The 16,987-nt window shown below is 40.6% G+C and overlaps 1 protein-coding gene across 1 annotated transcript in view; it reads right to left on the minus strand.

The window, feature by feature from the left end:
- The window catches only part of UNC5D (unc-5 netrin receptor D), a gene marked incomplete at both ends in the record, with an annotated part of 191,583 nt that extends 175,190 nt beyond the window's left edge, over positions 1 to 16,393 (minus strand). The window contains one exon of the mRNA XM_083368889.1: positions 16,201 to 16,393. Coding sequence (XP_083225015.1) covers positions 16,201 to 16,393 — 193 coding nt within the window. The remainder of the gene's footprint in view (positions 1 to 16,200) is intronic.
- Between the last annotated feature and the right edge of the window lie 594 nt (positions 16,394 to 16,987).

Consider the following 16,987-nt stretch of genomic DNA (forward strand, 5'->3'; position numbering starts at 1 on the left):
GGAGCTTTAGGAACTATAACTATGGAAATGCCTAAAATGCTGGAAAATTGAATTTCATCTCATAACGTTTGGTTTACATATACACAAATTGCTTAAAAGCACATATACAGTACTTAAGTTTGGGGATTATTTTTAGACTTTGGGATAAAGCTTGAACTGACCCTAAACCTTCAGAATTTGCTGAAAAATTCTTCAAAGGTAATATAACAATCCTATCGTCACCAACAACAATTTATTAAACAGATCTACCAGTGCTGGTTTTCTCTGCCACCTTGCAAACCAATGGAAACAGAATACAATTAGAGTGCAGCTCTCCTTGTTTATTCATGGACTGTAACAGGTGGGAAAGAACAGGTGTCACTCAGCTTGTGTTTAACTAAATGCCAACATTTCCAGCAAATGTGCTGCTAATTTAGAACAATCTGATTCATAGAAGTAATAAATAATACATCATCTCCTTCCGTAGAACCAGTGATCAGAAATAATTGAGGCTGCAGATTAAATCCAGGCATTGGTGTAATTACTTTTTATACAACTTGCACAAGCACACAGAGGAAGAACCCATGATAGAGCTAGATGCAAATAATAATAATAATAATAATAATAATAATAATAATAATAATAATAATAATAATAATAAGAAGAAGAAGAAGAAGAAGAAGAAGAAGAAGAAGAAGAAGAAGAAGAAGAAGAAGAAGAAGAAGAAGAAGAACTGTTCCAGGGTTGGAGCATTCACCACTTCTGGAGGCAGGTGGTTCCACTGGTTAATTGTTCTAACTGTCAGGAAGTTTCTCCTTAGTTCTAGGTTGCTTCTCTCCTTGGTTAGTTTCCATCCGTTGCTTCTTGTCCTGCTTTCAGGTGCTTTGGAGAATAGCTTGACTCCCTCTTCTTTGTGGCAGCCCCTGAGATATTGGAACACTGCTATCATGTCACCCCTCACCCTTCTCTTCATTAAACTACACATACCCAATTCCAGCAACCGTTCCCGATATGTTTTAGCCTCCAGTCCCCCAATCATCTTTGTTGCTCTTCTCTGTACTCTTTCTAGAGTCTCGACATCTTTTTTACATCGTGGTGGCCAAAACTGGATGCAGTATTCCAGGTGTGGCCTTACCAAGGCATTGTAAAGTGGTATTAGTACTTCACGTGATCTTGATTCTATCCCTCTGTTAATGCAGCCTAGCACTGTGTTGGCTTTTTTGGCAGCTGCAGCACACTGCTGGCTCATATTGAAGTGATTGTCTACTAGGACTCTGAGATCTCTCTCACAGTTGCTACTATTGAGCAAGGTACCACCTATACTTTGCTGGTATCCATGGCCCAAAACCGAATAACAAAGGAGATGATCTCCACGTTTACACCATACAAAAGCCCAAAGCTTACTGTGCTAGAGAGAAATTCCCTGAAGAAGGGCTTACACAAGCACACAGAGGAAGGACCCCTGATACAGCTAGATGCATTTGCTGGTATCCATGGCCCAAAGCCAACTAACAAAGGAGATGATCTCCACGTATATACCATACAAAAGCCCAAAGCTGACTCTCCTAGTGAGAAATACCCTGAAGATGGGCTCCAGAACAAGTCCAAAAGCTTGGAAGACTAAACTGGTGACTGATCCAGATTGGATCCTGCAACATTATCCTGGAACATGTACTGTATATTCACCTTCATTCATCATAGCACACATTTTTCCCAACAAAGAATCCAACATACATTAAGACACCATGACCAATCTAAAGGCTACGTCCAGCATTTTTCGCGGACAGGCCACCATACTAAGAAAGAATTAAACCTACTCTCCAATCAACCTAGAAGAGAGTCCTCCTATGGTGGACTAAATTTCTGCTATTCGTTTTCCATAGCCACCAATTCGACCATAATCTGAGTCCAATTACGTCATGAGCTCTCCTTCCTTGATGCTAAGCCGAACCATGGCTGATGTCTGATTCTTGGTTTTGCTTTTTGCTTTTTTTTTTTAAAATAAAAGTTCAAGAAAATAAGAGAGATTTAAGATTCTTCTACACTGATTCTCTTGCTGGCAACATACATACAAAAGCTATTACAGGCCAAATCCATCCATTTCCCATAAGGTATGAATAAAAGCCCAAGCTCGCTTCTTCGTGTTGAAGAAAGCATTCATTTCAATTCCTTCTTTTCAAACTAATGTGATGGAAAGGCCAATTGACAATCAAATGGGGCCAATAAATAAATAAATAAATCTTTAACGTGATGTTTCAAGGAGCTTAGGGCAATCTAGGCTATTCAACTCTGATAGGAAATGTCCGTTTGCGTTCAAGAACCTGCTCTACTCAGCATGTCTACTACCCATGTAAGCCCAAGGATGGGGGCTGGGGAACTCGAACTCTAGGCAAAAGGCTCATTTAGCAGGTAAACCTGGAAAGCCATAAAGAAATGTGAGATATTTCTTGCTGTGGAAAATAATCATAACTTATGTTCCATAAATTATGAAGCAGGCTCTGGATCTACTGCAGGATCTGGATGTACTGTGCAAAACAGACAAAAAGTAGAATATACAGGTAGTCCTCAACTTACAACAGTTCATTTAGTGACCGTTTGAAGTTACAACGGCACCAGGAAAAAGTGACTTAGGACCATTTTTCATACTTATGATCATTGCAGCATCCCCAGGATCATGTGATCAAAATTCTGACGCTTGGCAACTGGCTCATATTTATGATGGTTGCAGTGTCCCAGGATCAAGTGATCCCCTTTTGTGACCTTTTGACAAGCAAAGTCAATGGGGAAGCCAGATTCACTTAACAACCTTCATTAAACAAATGTCTCACTTAGCAACAGAAATGTTGGTTCAATTGTGGCCGTAAATCGAGGACTGCCTGTATATTCTCATTTATCATCATTTATTTATTTCTGATCTATTTATCACGTATACCACAATTACTCTATTCAGAAGGTTTTTATGGAATGCTTACTTTGTAAACATTATTTGGAAAACTGCAATGATCTTACAAAATTAGATAGCCAAACTTAATAATTATTTGGCTTTTTCCCTTGGTTATTGAGTGAGCCTAAGTCAATTCAATTCCAAATTAAACAGGGCTGAGGACATTTTAATTGAATCAGAAGCTGCAATTCAAATTCTCTCCTCCAATCAGCTAAAGGACCATAGATGGCATCTCTGGAAAGGGATAACACTATGAGAAAGGAAGGACCATTTTTTAATAAAGCAAGCTTTGAAAACTGAAGAGAATTAAGTCGATCAGAAGGTCAGCAGTTTGGCAGGTCGAATCCCGAGTGCCGCGTAACAGAGTGAGCGCCTGTTACTCGTCCCAGCTTCTGCTGGGAAGAAAGCACATAAAAATGCAAGTAGAAAAATAGGGACCACTACGGTGGGAAGGTAACAGCGTTCCGTGCGCCTTTGGCGTCTAGTCGTGCCAGCCACATGACCACGGAGACGTCCTCGGACAAGCGCCGGCTCTTCGGCTTTGAAATGGAGATGAGCACCGGGCCCTAGTCGGAAACGACTAGCACGCATGTGCGGGGGAACCTTTACCTTTTTAGTTTCCCATTTTAGGTGTGCATCTATGTGACATGATTCTTTTTGGGTTATTATAACAGGGCTTGCAGTTTCAACACTATGTGGGTGCAGGGGGGAAGATGCTCAGAAAATCAAGTTTGAGACAAGGAAAAAGCAACAAAAGATATTACTTTATGCTCATTCAGGCAATGATAGATCTAGGTCAGAATTGTACATATGGCTTGTTGAATAAGGTACAATGGCCTGATTCACACAATACATGGGTAACAATTACTGACCAATCTACAATGGGATGAATTTATACATTCAAAAGCTTAATCCATTTTTTTTTTCGTTCCACAACACAATGGCCTGGTTTCACATCGGAACGTAACCTATGACAAGTAGAAACAAAGGCCATCATAGCTTAGTATAATATCTGAACTCAGGCACTATTTAAGCCTCTGCATAATAATATCTACAAGAATTGTATCAGTTAGGTATTAGGGATAAATTAAAATTCCGGCTGTTTTTTGTATGGTATGGAGAAATGCTTCTGTAGCAGAAAAAAAAGATAATTATTTCTGAGTGAAATGAAATGAAAACTGTAAAGCAACATAAGTAAAAATTGTGGATCCATTAACAATGTATATCTTTAATTAAATTATGCACTGACAGTCAATTATATTTTGATTTATAGCATGGTGAAAAAGCTCTATGGAACATTATAAAAGTTTACTCCTGAGTAATCACACACAGGAATATCTTGGGTTAATATGTGGTCTCTTGTGTTATAAATTTAATACATGAATAGTTAAGGAAATTATAAATTTAATAAGGTGCTGTCAGTATAATCTAAGTTATTTTAGTGAACCTGAAGAACAAGAAAGCTATATATACACACACACATTTACACACACACAAATACACACACACACACACATGCATACATACACATACACACCGTTGTTCAGATATTACCACTGAGTCAACCTATTGCCCTCCCAACAATCTGGGTCCTCATTTAACGACCTCGGAAGGATGGAAGGCAAAGTCATCCTGAGCCGGTCAGGATTGAACTGATGGCAGATGACAGAATTAGCCTGCAATACTGCAATGTAACAGGTGCGCTATCATGGCACAATGGTTAGAGAAGGGGATCCATGATATTCAAGCACAATATCTCATTTCTCCAAGACTCATGCCATCCATATGCATACAGATGAGCTGGACTGAATGAGAAGAAGCAAGCCTTAAGCTATTAAGGATTATTTTATTTTTTTTCTCACAGCTTTTCCCTTGGAATAAAATTAAAGGATGATTTAAAATTAATGAAGGACGCATAAAGAGAACATCTGGATTCAGAAGACTATTTCTCCATAGTAGAGGATCAAGTAGTGATCAAATGTTGATCAGTCTTCTCTGAATCCTGCCTGTTCCTCAGTGAGGACATTTTCACTTTCAACCTAGTCCAACAGTTGTAAGTAGATATATTTAGCATATAGTTTACTGACTCTATAAAACAAATTAATGGGTCTACAATTCCAGGGGCTAATCTATTTCCTTTATTTTTGTAGAGTGAAATAACAGTGAGAAAATGGCTTTACAGCTGAGCTGTAAATTTAGGTAAATAGGACCGTCAACATTGGAACCTACCCAATCCTTATTCTTCCTTAATAGTCCTAGATGATAAAATCTCTTTCAGAGCTTCTCCAAGTTTGGATGGTAAAATGAAATGCTTGACCCCAGATGTAGACAAAGGAGGTCAGCCAGGAAGAATATTTCAAGACTAGATTGCTGCTGGATTCTTTAATGATTCCACTGTAAAATTTTCACAAATCCTCTGGAAATAATTCTCCCAAGAGCCTATGTATCTATGGCAGGGTAGACCAAAAACTCTTATCATTGAGGAAACCAATAACTAAACATCTATAGCGAGATGACCAGGCTGAGCCTGAGGAAGTGGTCAAGGTCATCATCAATCTTGAGTCCCTTCACACCCACAGGAGATCTAAGTCCAGCCCATCTTGAATTCTGTTGACCCTTATCTACAACAAATTTGCTTTGACCGTTTTAGTACAGGTAGTCCTCGACTTATAACAGTTTGTTAGGTGACCATTCAAAGTTACAAAAGCATTGAACAAAGTGACTGATGATCATTTTTCACACTTAGAAGTGTTGTTGTGTTCCTGAGGTCACGTGATCAACATTAGGACATTAGGCAATTGGTTCATATTTATGGCGGTTGCAAGGGTCCTGGGATCATGTGATCCCCTGATGTAACCTTCTGACAAGCAAAGTCAGTGGGGACTTAACAACTGTGCCACTAACTTAACAACTGCAGTGATTCACTTAACAAACTGGGGCAAGGAAAGTCATAAAATTCACTTAAATGTCTCACTGAACAACAGAAACTTTGGGCTCAGTTGTGGTCGTAGGTCAAGGACCACCTGCAGTTCAGATTCTTGTAGAGAGTGTTATTTATTTATTTAATTAGTTTTCTATACTGCCCTATTCCCGAAGGACTCAGGGCGGTTTACAGGGCAACATTTAAAAGACAATATACATTAAGATAAAAATAGAATTAAAAAGAATTGAATTAATAATAGCCCAACAATAAAACAAGGTTAAAAGTTAAAACTAAAAAACCCCTCAGTCCAGGCCAGATAGATCGAAAAGCCAGGTTTTCAGGTCCTGGCGAAACGAGTACAGGTCGGGGGAAGTCCGGAGTTCCACAGGCAAATCATTCCAAAGGCCAGGCGTGCCCACAGAGAATGCCCTCCCTCTGGGGATCACCCGCCGGAATTCCCTGACCGGCGGCACCCTAAGGAGGCCCTCCCTATGGGAGCACACAGGACGATGGGAAATTGATGCCGGCAGCAGGCGTTCCCTTAGATAGTCCGGACCCAAGCCATTTTGGGCTTTATAGGTTATCACCAGCACCTTGAATCTCACACGGAGGGCAACCGGAAGCCAATGCAGCTCGCGGAGTAGAGGTGTTACACGGGAGTATCGGGAGACTCCCATCACATCTCGCACGGCCGCATTCTGCACCAGCTGAAGCCTCCGAGTGGTCCTCAAGGGCAGCCCCATGTAGTTGCAGTAGTCTAACTGGGAGGTCACGAGCGCATGAGTGACTGTGCGTAGGGCATCTCTGTCCAAATAGGGGCGCAACTGACATACAATAAACCTGTAATCATTTGAGCTGCCTGGGCTGCTCAATTGTTGCGCTTGACAATATCAAGAGCTTTGCAAGGCAAGGAAGTTCCTCAGCTCCTCTGTTATACTATTTCTTTTCTTTGATTTCAGAAGGGCTTAACACTGTCTTTTGCTCGGAGAGTGAAACAAAAGTACCTGGGGAATTGTTAACACGGAAGGCATTTACTGCCACAAGCAGGGCCTTTTTCATTTTGATCTAATCAGTGTCAAACCAGGGTTTGGGATCTAATACGATGGGGGTTATGGCATCCGAGAGTAATCTTGGGCTTAAGAGTAGGGATAATAGACTGTATTAACAATTGCTCAGGGGAGTCTGCTAGGCATATTTGAAAATGAAAGTAGAGGAGGTGATCCAAATTCAAGAGAGCTAGTTTCTACTGCTCTAAAGGATCATTTATTCTAAACACACTCTTTGGCTTTTTACGGGAAATTGGAATTTGTGGTAGGATCAAAAATACGGCAAGGCCGAAATTGGGAAAGAAAGGCTACAGCCAAGCCAGCAGGAATGCTGAATTTCATGGAGACCATTGTACCCAACCTTCCTGGAGGTCTCCCATTTTTTTACATTGGGTATCACTCTATAAAAGATATTGAGGATATATCCAGGTGTAAATAGATGGATCATAACCCAAGGAAAAGGGTTATGGAAAAGGAGAATAAGACAAGTAATAATACAGTAATAATACAGTAATAATCAGAGCATTCCAAGATGTGGCTGCAAGTCAAAGAAAAAAAATAAATCATTTTTTACTGAATCCAGCCCCTGGCAGTACCAAAGTATGAGTCAGAAGTCTTTACAGTCATCTTCTAAGTGCCACTGAATTTCCATAGTTAGAATTCTTCGGCTTTCCCATCAAGTTGTCCATCACATGGTCAATGGCTGGTTGGAAATTATAACATTTGTAGCCCAACTTAGGATTGTAGTAGACCAGTGGTTCTCAACCTATAGTCTACGCACCCCTGGGGCCTGCAATGTCATCTGGGGAGGGTCCCATAAAGGCATGAATAAATTTTTTGAGTTAAGTCTTGGTGGTCCGTGGCCATGGTCCGAGGCCACAAAAGGTATTTAAAGGAGGTCAGTGGTAAAGAAAAGATTGAGAACCATTGTAGTAGACAATATTGCACTAAACTGGGACAAGCTGCTTTCCCATATTGGGAACCACAATAGCCAACTAGCAACCTGCAGTAATATCATCTGAAGCCTTCAAAGAAAGGGTTGGGATGAAGATTTTCATACCTTGGGGGAAGATTTCAATTCCTAAAGTGGAAATGGGGCAGAAGAACAGAAAGCCTCTGAACCCAGCCTTCCTGAAGGTTTTATCCTGGGAAATTTATTGTTTTGAGATCGGGGAGCACAAACACAAAAATTGCATTGCAGGTAGTCCTCAACTTGCAACAATTCATTCAGTGACCGTTCAAAATGACAAAAGCACTGGGAAAAAGTGACTTACGATTCTTTTTCACGCTTATGACCATTGCAGCATCCCCAGGGTCACATGATCAAAACTCAGGTGCTTGGCATACTTATGACGGCTGCTCTGTCCTGTGGTCATGTGATCACCTTTTGCAACCTTCTGAGAAGCAAAGTCAATAGGGAAGCCAGATTCACTTTACGACAATGTTACTATTTGAACAACTATGGCCAGAAAAGTCATCAAGTGGGGCAAAACTCACTTAGCAAGTGTCTCACTTAACGACAGAAAGATTAGGCTCAACTGCGATCATACGTCGAGGACTATCTGTTTTGAAAACCCATCATTTTGACAGGGAATGCTGGTAGCACACCGAAATTAGGAGGCTGTCAACTCTGTAAACAGTGTGACCTGCTAAAAGGCAGCATCCTGTGTCTAGCCCTCTGCTCAGTAAGCACTTTTTTCTTCTTCCCTTGGAAATCTTGCCTTCCGACTGCCTGACAAGCACAAGCAATTAATGCAAGAGACATAGATGTATTTGTGAGCAGCAAGTGACGGCTGCTAGTGACAGCCTGAAACATAATACCTACATTTCACACTGGAGGCAAAGCTCCACTGGCAAGCATATCAGTGTTCTACCATTTTAATGGCCTTTTTCTAAAGACACCTGAGAATTGTGGTTTGTGGGGTGGTGCATGTAAAATACTGTGCCTGAAATCCAATCTCTCTCCTCCCCCCCCCCCATTCCTCTGACAATTACCACTCTTAGGAGCCCCTGGAGAGTCAAAGCTGCTGTTCGCTTTAAGTCTGCAATGTAAATATGCACAAAGCACTTGGAGGAGGGTACTATAACCCAGGGTAGGAAATGTGCTTTGAATGCAGAAGATGTCAAGATTCGGGCCTTGATAACTGAAGTTTAAAAGGATCAGGTAGAGAGAATGGGGTGGGGGTGGTGTTCACAGTTTACGCTATGGTTCCTACAGCATGTCTGAGTATTTGAGGGAACCAAGAACATCACAACATTATGGAAACACACAACACTGGAATAAAGTTGGATCAAGGTGAATACAATTCTTTTGATTCATGGAATATTATTACTTTGCCTAGACCAGGGGTAGGCAACCTCGGCTCTTTTATGACTCGTGGACTTCAACTCCCAGAATTCCTGAGCCAGCTATGCTGGCTCAGGAATTCTGGGTGTTGAAGTCCACGAGTCATAAAAGAGCCGAGGTTGCCGACCCCTGGCCTAGACCTTTTGGCTAAAACATGGAAGAAGAAAATTCTATTTCCAAGAGTCACATTTAAAACATAACAAAACAACCTATCCCCCACTTCCAAGGGCTAGAGGTAAGCTTGGTAATAGCAATAGCAATAGCACTTAGATTTATATACTGCTATACAGCTCTTTCTAAGTGGTTTGCAGAATCAGCATATTGCCCCCCAACAATCAGGTCCTCATTTTAATGAGGTCAAAAGGATGGAAGGCTGAGTCAACCTTGAGCTGGTGAGAACTGAACTGCCAAATTGCAGGGAGCTGGCAGTCAGCAGAAGTAGCCTGCAGTCCTGCATTCTAACCATTCTGCCACCACAGCTCACGTTGGCATGCATCTTCATGAGAAAGAGAGAAGAGGGGGAGAACAGAAATTTTCAGCAAATAGAGGTGCTGAATACATTAATCATCTATGGCTGATAGACATTAATCAATCTAAGTAATATTATTAGAAATGAGGCAACTGAATTCTAGCATTCTACCAAGCATTTCCAAAATATTATTGGAGCAAGGTAAAGCAGGAGTCCCTAACCGCATTCTGCAGTCCATTACCGGGCCATGGCCCATTAGGAAGCAGGCCACGCAAGTGAGTGCACAAGCGTGCAAAGCTACAATTTGTGCAAGGGGTGTGCATGCGTGCAAAACCATCCCCTTTCCCCCACCATCTTTGCCCCCACTGCCTGGTCTGCAGAGCTGGAAACGTTGGGGGGGAGCTAACATAAAGGGTTCCAGTACTGTGCAGAGCAGTTTTGCCCACCTCCATCTTAATACATCATAATGGAATATCCATGGTGGCGCAGAGGTTAGAATGCAGTACTGCAGCTACTTCTGTTGACTGCCGACTCCCTGCAGTTTGGCAGTTTTATTCTCACCAGCTCAAAGTTGACTCAGTCTTCCATCCTTCCGAGATTGGTAAAATGAGGACCCAGATTGTTAGTGCTGTAAAACACTGTGAAATGGTAAATAAATCTAAATGCTATTGCTGTATCAGAATAATGGAGTTGGAAGGGAACTTGGCTATCCCTTCTAGTCCAATCCCTTAGTCAAGCAGGAGATCCTATATCATTCCAGACCAATGGTTGTCCAATCTCTTCTTGAAAATCTCCAGTGATAGAGCACCCACAGCTTCAAAAGATAGTTAACTGATTATTTCTAGATCAGTTGTCTCCTTGATTAGTTTCCATGGCTGAAGCTGAGTGAACACAATCAGATAGTTTAACAATGAAGGTTATGTATACACACATGTCATGTCACTCTTTTATGTACCACATTATATCTGATAACTGATCATAATCAGTTCCACTATGACAAATAAAAGCTATTGCACACAGTCCACCCCGTTTAAAGCTAATTACCGATCTTTCTTAGATAACCTGATATTCAAAATGCTTTCCTGCATCAATAATGGGTGCCACTTAAAAGGTATTCAGGAGAAGCGTGGCAGATGGCCAGACAAGGGTGTTTTCCTCCAGCTTGGCAGTATAAAATACAGTATACATTGTCAGAATATAATTGATCTTTTCAAGGTCACTGGAAGTCAGATTCAGTAGGAGAAAGTGGGAGCAGAGAATGGGTGTTAAGTTATCTGATCACTTCTCTTTCTTCTTTTTTGCAAGGTCAATGAATTGCCTTTCGGTTTAAAAAGTTGCTAGTTGCAAAGTGGTTTAGAGAAAAAAAGATAATTTTGAAAAGAAAAGCTAAAGTCAGCATAGATAACCTAATAGCAAATCTACCAAGACTACACAGGAATTCCACTGAGACTGGTTTATGGTTTTTATAAAGATTCCTGCAACCTTTTTTTTTGTTGTTGTTGTTTAAAAAAAGAAAATCAATGAGTTTTTTTCCCCATTAATTCCCCGTCAATTTACTTTCTTTAAAAACAAAACAAAACCGTATGGACTTCCCAGGAGATGGAATGTTTAAATCGGAGATGTTATGCAAATATATTTTACAATCGCTAGATCCACATCAATGTTTGAAGCTTCTTTTGAAATGTACTAAAGATCCAAAACAAGCTACCGGCTTCATATTTGTCTTTAAAAATGTTTGCCCATAATTTCACGTTTTCCAAAATAGAATTTAGAACAGGGCAATGTCACAAGAATCTTTTTGAAATGATGCCTATGTTTACTACTAACTATGAGAAAATATGTGAGAGCTAGATTGATAGTGGTTAAAGCTGGAAACTGGGAGACTGCGAGTTCTAGTTCTGCCTTGGGCAGAAAGTCAGCTGGTTGACCTCTCTCTCAACCCCCTGAAATGAGGCAATGGTAAACCACTTCTGAAATCTTGCCAAGAAAACTACAGGGAGGAGCCTAATCAGCTGCCAGGAGTCAAAACAGACTTGCTTTGATGGTGAGATGGGCAGCATACAAATTTAATAAATAATATTTTTTTTAAAAAAATCATATCTTGGAGGCAGTGGTGGGATTCAACTATGTGTACAACCGGTTCTCTGTGTGGGCATCACTTCTGGAAGTCCATTCTGGGCCTGGGCAACAAAAAAAATAGCTACCGGTTTTGCCAAAGTGGTGCGAACCGGCTGAATCCCACCACTGCTCGAAGGCAAACCCACATCAGTCCCATGGTGACACTTTAAGCAGTAGAAAAGATTTCTCTGATATCATCATTAAAAAAAATATCTTGGTGTACCTTTTGAATATTTACCTGGTAAGTAAAATCGATCAACACGGCTTAAAATAATAATAAAAAATTGGCTATTGTATAATCCATGTCTATCAGGATTAAAAGAAAAATCTTAGAAGTGCATTAAAAGATCCCAAAATATGGAGTCAGCTCACAAAAGCCCACTGGAAAAGTTCTGCTTTCAATTTCCTCTGGAAGGTAATTAATGTTAACAAAAGGTGGCCCTGTCTAAACCAATCTCGTTTGGGGGCCAACCAGCTGCTTCTTCTGGCAGGATTGAAGTGGTGGGGCTAAATCTAGTGCGGAGATGTAGAGCTGTAGTTATGACCATTTTTCACACTTATGGACAGCTGCCTCATCCCCAGGGTCATGTGATCAAAATTCAGACACTTGGCAACTGACTCGTACTTATGACGGTTGCAGAGTCTGGAGGTCATCTGATCCCCTTTTGGAACCTTCTGACAAGCAATGGGGAAGCCAGATTCACTTAACAACTGTGTTGCTAACTTAACAACTGCGGCGATTCACTTAACAAATGTGGCCAGAAAGGTGGTACAGTGGGGCAAAACTCACTTCCCAACTGTCTTGCTTAGCAGCGGAAAATTTGGCCTCGACTCGGGTCGTTAGTCAAGGACTACCTGGAAGTTTGATATTTTGTCTTTTTTTTTTTCAAAAATAGCTGTGCATTAGGGAATGTAAATAGAAATGTGACATAGCAGCACTAATTCCTTCCTGAAAGACCCAGAATGTTGTATTTGGATGACTGAAGCCTGTAACTCTAAGCTGGGCCGAGAGATCTTTAGCACAGTTTGAAAGCTGGGGTATCCAGCATTTGCGAACTGATACTCAATTCGGTTCAATCAATAGTATCGGCTTACCTGCTTCATCTCCTTCTCACACAGACACGCGTTTCCAGGATGCTAACTAACTGTATAACTTTGATCATATTGATGTCTGTCAAAAAGATTGATTGCAATCTGCTGATTAGCAAGGATTTGTCTTCAAGTTAAGAACTGCCAGGATAACATTACCCAGAAATGGGGGCCTTCAATTACGGCAGGAAGGATAGGATAAACCATCTTTACACGAATGGGAAAGTGGGATGTGAAAGCTTGTTCAGCGGAAAAACAAAACTGTATTTATAGACTACTGTTAAGACCATTAGTATAATAGCTTATATTTGCCAGTGAGAAATCTACAGGATAAAGAAGGTAAAGTCAGGATCATTGCAGAATGATGGAATGAAAACAGACACAACGTTCCCCATACGAGAGACCAATAAAACTAATAATAACAATAATAACAATAATCATCATCATCATCATCATCATCATCATCATCATCAAACCGGTCAAACCGGTCAGTCCTAGAGGAGATCAACCCTGACTGCTCTTTAGAAGGCCAGATCCTGAAGTTAAAACTCAAATACTTTGGCCACCTAATGAGAAGGAAGGACTCACTGGAGAAGAGCCTAATGCTGGGAAAGATTGAGGGCAATAGAAGAAGGGGACGACAGAGAATGAGGTGGCTGGATGGAGTCACCGAAGCAGTAGGCGTGAACTTAAAAGGACTCCAGAAGATGGTAGAGGACAGGAAGGCCTGGAGGAACGTTGTCCATAGGGTCGCGATGAGTCGGACACGACTTCGCAGCTGACAACAACAACAACAACAATAACAATAATAATAATAATAATAATAATAATAATAATAATAATAATAATAATAATAATAGTAATAATAATAGTAATAATAAGAAATAGGGTCAGAATGATTGAGACATCTGAACCTTGTCATTCAGTAACAGCTGACCTGATCAGCATCTTCAAGGCTGATATACAGATCTCAATGCAAAATAAAGCAAAACTGCCCTGAAAGTGACTATTTCAAGTTAGACATCTGTTTGGAAAAATGTACTTTGAACTGGTACATTCAGTGCTTATTGGAGCACAAAACTAAAACCAAATGTTTCGCTGTTTTCATTTTTCATAGTGATTTGGTCAAAAGTCCCTGATTTTACATAGGTACAATATACTAAAGGAAAGTTAAGCAATCCATTCCAAACCTTTGAGGATCACCAAAAACTCAGAACCATTCAACTTGAGTGTGCACTTCATCCTGTCTTTCCACCACAATTGAGCCCAAAATTTCTGTTGCTGAGACAGGTGTTAGGTGAATTTTGCTCCATTTTATGACCTTTCATGCCAGCTGTTAAGTGAATCCTTGCAGTTCTTAAGGTAGTACCATGTTGTTGAGCAAATCTGGTTTCCCTATTGACTTAGCTTGTCAGAAGGTCACAAAGCCCATTTTTCAGCTTTCACCTCATATAAATTGGGTTCCTTGATCTCTGAAAGGTGTCGTTGCCATTAAAAAGAATAACAGAGTTGGAAGGGGCCTTGGAGGTCTTCTAGTCTAACCCTCAGCTCAAGCAGGAAACCCTATACCATTTCAGACAACTGGCTGTCCAGGATCTTCTTAAAAACCTTTTTAACTCCAAAGTTATTTTTAAGCTTGCCAAAAATCTGTGTATATTGTGAGCCTCTGTGTTAAAAGAAAATCTATTTTTCCAAAACAAAATTAATAGAGTGTATGAACTAATTCTGACCAAACTGAATCATTCCAGCATAAAGCTACTTCCCAAAGCCCACCATATAGCAAGTTGAACACCCCCATCTCCAACTATTAGCTGAGTCTATCTCTTTCTTCCTGAAAAGATGCACAGATGTCTAATAGACATGAAATAATTTTGGGAGTGATTACTGTAACTCTAAATCCATAGAAGTGTGACATGTATAATGAATATAAGGCCCAAATGTTCTTATGTTAATAATCATATACTGGATATTAAATTCCTATTCCACGATTACCTACACTTTCAACACCTAGTTGGTGAAGTCTAGCAACCACTGATAATAATAGTTATGTGCTGATTATTTTGCAAACTGCTTATTGAATCCTATATTTAGAATTGTCAGCCCGTGACTAAATGTCAAAAGGTGTTTTAATCTAAATATGTCTGTGTTTGGCAAACAACTGTAGGAGGATTGGCAGAACTGAGGACAGAGTTAAAAGTAGGGTCAGCCAAGAATGCATCCGTAGCTGGAAATTTAGCAAACTAAGTCCAACCTTCTTTGAATTCTTTGAATTCTGTTGATGCCATCTAACTCCAAGCAAGTACTAACCATTAGTTGAGAATATTCCTGTGCATAGGCATGAATTGCAATAAATAAGTTTAATTCAAGTGTGGACCTGATCTTTTGCATTTCCCAACAATATTAATATGTCAACTCAAAAAAACTATTATTCTCCAATCCTCATAATTCAGGGGTGTCAAACTCAATTTCATTGAGGGCCACATCAGCATTGCGGTTGCCCTCAGGGGGCCGGGTGGGTATGGTCTGGGTGGGCGTGGCCTACTGGGTGGGCGTGGCTAGAGTGCATATGGCCTACTAGGTGGGCGTGGCCAGCTCTACATCGTTCGCATCAAGGGTGCCTATGGGGGCCTGGACAGGAGTGGGCCAGATCTGAGGGTCTCTGGCAGGAGGAGGGTCTCTGGGCCAGGGCCAAGGCAGTGGGGACCGTTCCCTCACTGTTTCCAGGATGGCTTCACGGGCCGCATGAAACCACTTCACGGGCCGGATCTGGCCCCCGGGCCTTGTGTTTGACATGTCTGTCATAATTGATCTATAATCTACAGTGTTCCTTGTTAATAAGCGATGGGCAACATTTTGATTTCTGGAGGCCTTATTTAATATCTGGGGGAAAGCAAGGTGAGACAATATGGAGAACAAGTATGACTGAAGGTAGAATATTGTTTCTTTTTTCCCTTGTGATTGGGGAAAATAGTTTTTTTTTAGAGAGTAAGTGTTTCTGTTAAGCATACATCTTAGGTTTAATTTTTTTTTGTTTTTTTGTTTGTTTTTTTTCTCCCTAGAATGTCTGGAAACCATACTGCTGATAAGAGCTCTTCAGCCTTTTGGCCTTAGGCAGCTCATTCTTTCCTGAAATATTCTGGTGGACCTTCTGTAGCGCCTTTACATCTTCTGATGTGGTGACTAGAACCTCACACAATATTCCAGATGCAGTTGCATCGATTTACATAATAACAGCATTATGATATTGGTATCTCTATTTTCAATACCATTTCTTATTATCGCTACCATGCTGTTGGCTTTTTCTATAGCAGATGCAACACTCCGTAGACACCTTCATTGCATTGTTTGCCATTATTCCCAGATCTCTTTCCTCATCGGTCACTGATAGCTCTGATCTCATTAGTTTGTATGAGTAACTAGGTTTTTTAGCATCCAGCGCGTCGTTTTGCACATGGTCACATTGAATGACATCTGCCATTTAGATTCCCGCTCCCCTGATGCGTAGGGATGTCTTTAGAGGTCTGCACAGTCTCTTATTGTTTTGCCTTCAAACTGTAATCTCATACTGTAAAGAAAAAAAATCTTACTATCCATTAGTCTCAAAATAATGGTTTTTAGCAAAAGATAAGACAACTGCACTCTTTGCTGGAAAGTAAATATCAATTATATGGAATAAACCAAAGCCTTCAAATAACCAAGTATTATCTTCAGACTGTCTGCATTCTGGAAAGAGCGAAGAAAAGCTATCATTGATGAGGTTCACAAGGCTGCTAATACATTTCTGCATTTTGCTGGTAGCAAAAGGGATAATTACATCCTCACCGCTATTACCATCTATAAAGTTAAAGCAATGAACCTTTTGCTTTACATGGCACAGGGTTGTAGTTATCCAGATTTAAGATCTCTTGAAGCCACCCCTATCTACATGTTTAATTTTTACACTCCCAAGCTCATCGGTGTGTATCCAATTGTTTGCTACATTTGGAATCTGGGTTAGCTTTTCTTGGGGTGATATGAGACTTCATCACCTTAGCTTATGGTGGAATCTGCTTTATTCCAGATCTCTCACTTT

This window comes from Vipera ursinii (assembly GCF_947247035.1).
Source record: "Vipera ursinii genome assembly, chromosome: 8".
In the NCBI taxonomy this organism is placed as follows: domain Eukaryota; kingdom Metazoa; phylum Chordata; class Lepidosauria; order Squamata; family Viperidae; genus Vipera; species Vipera ursinii.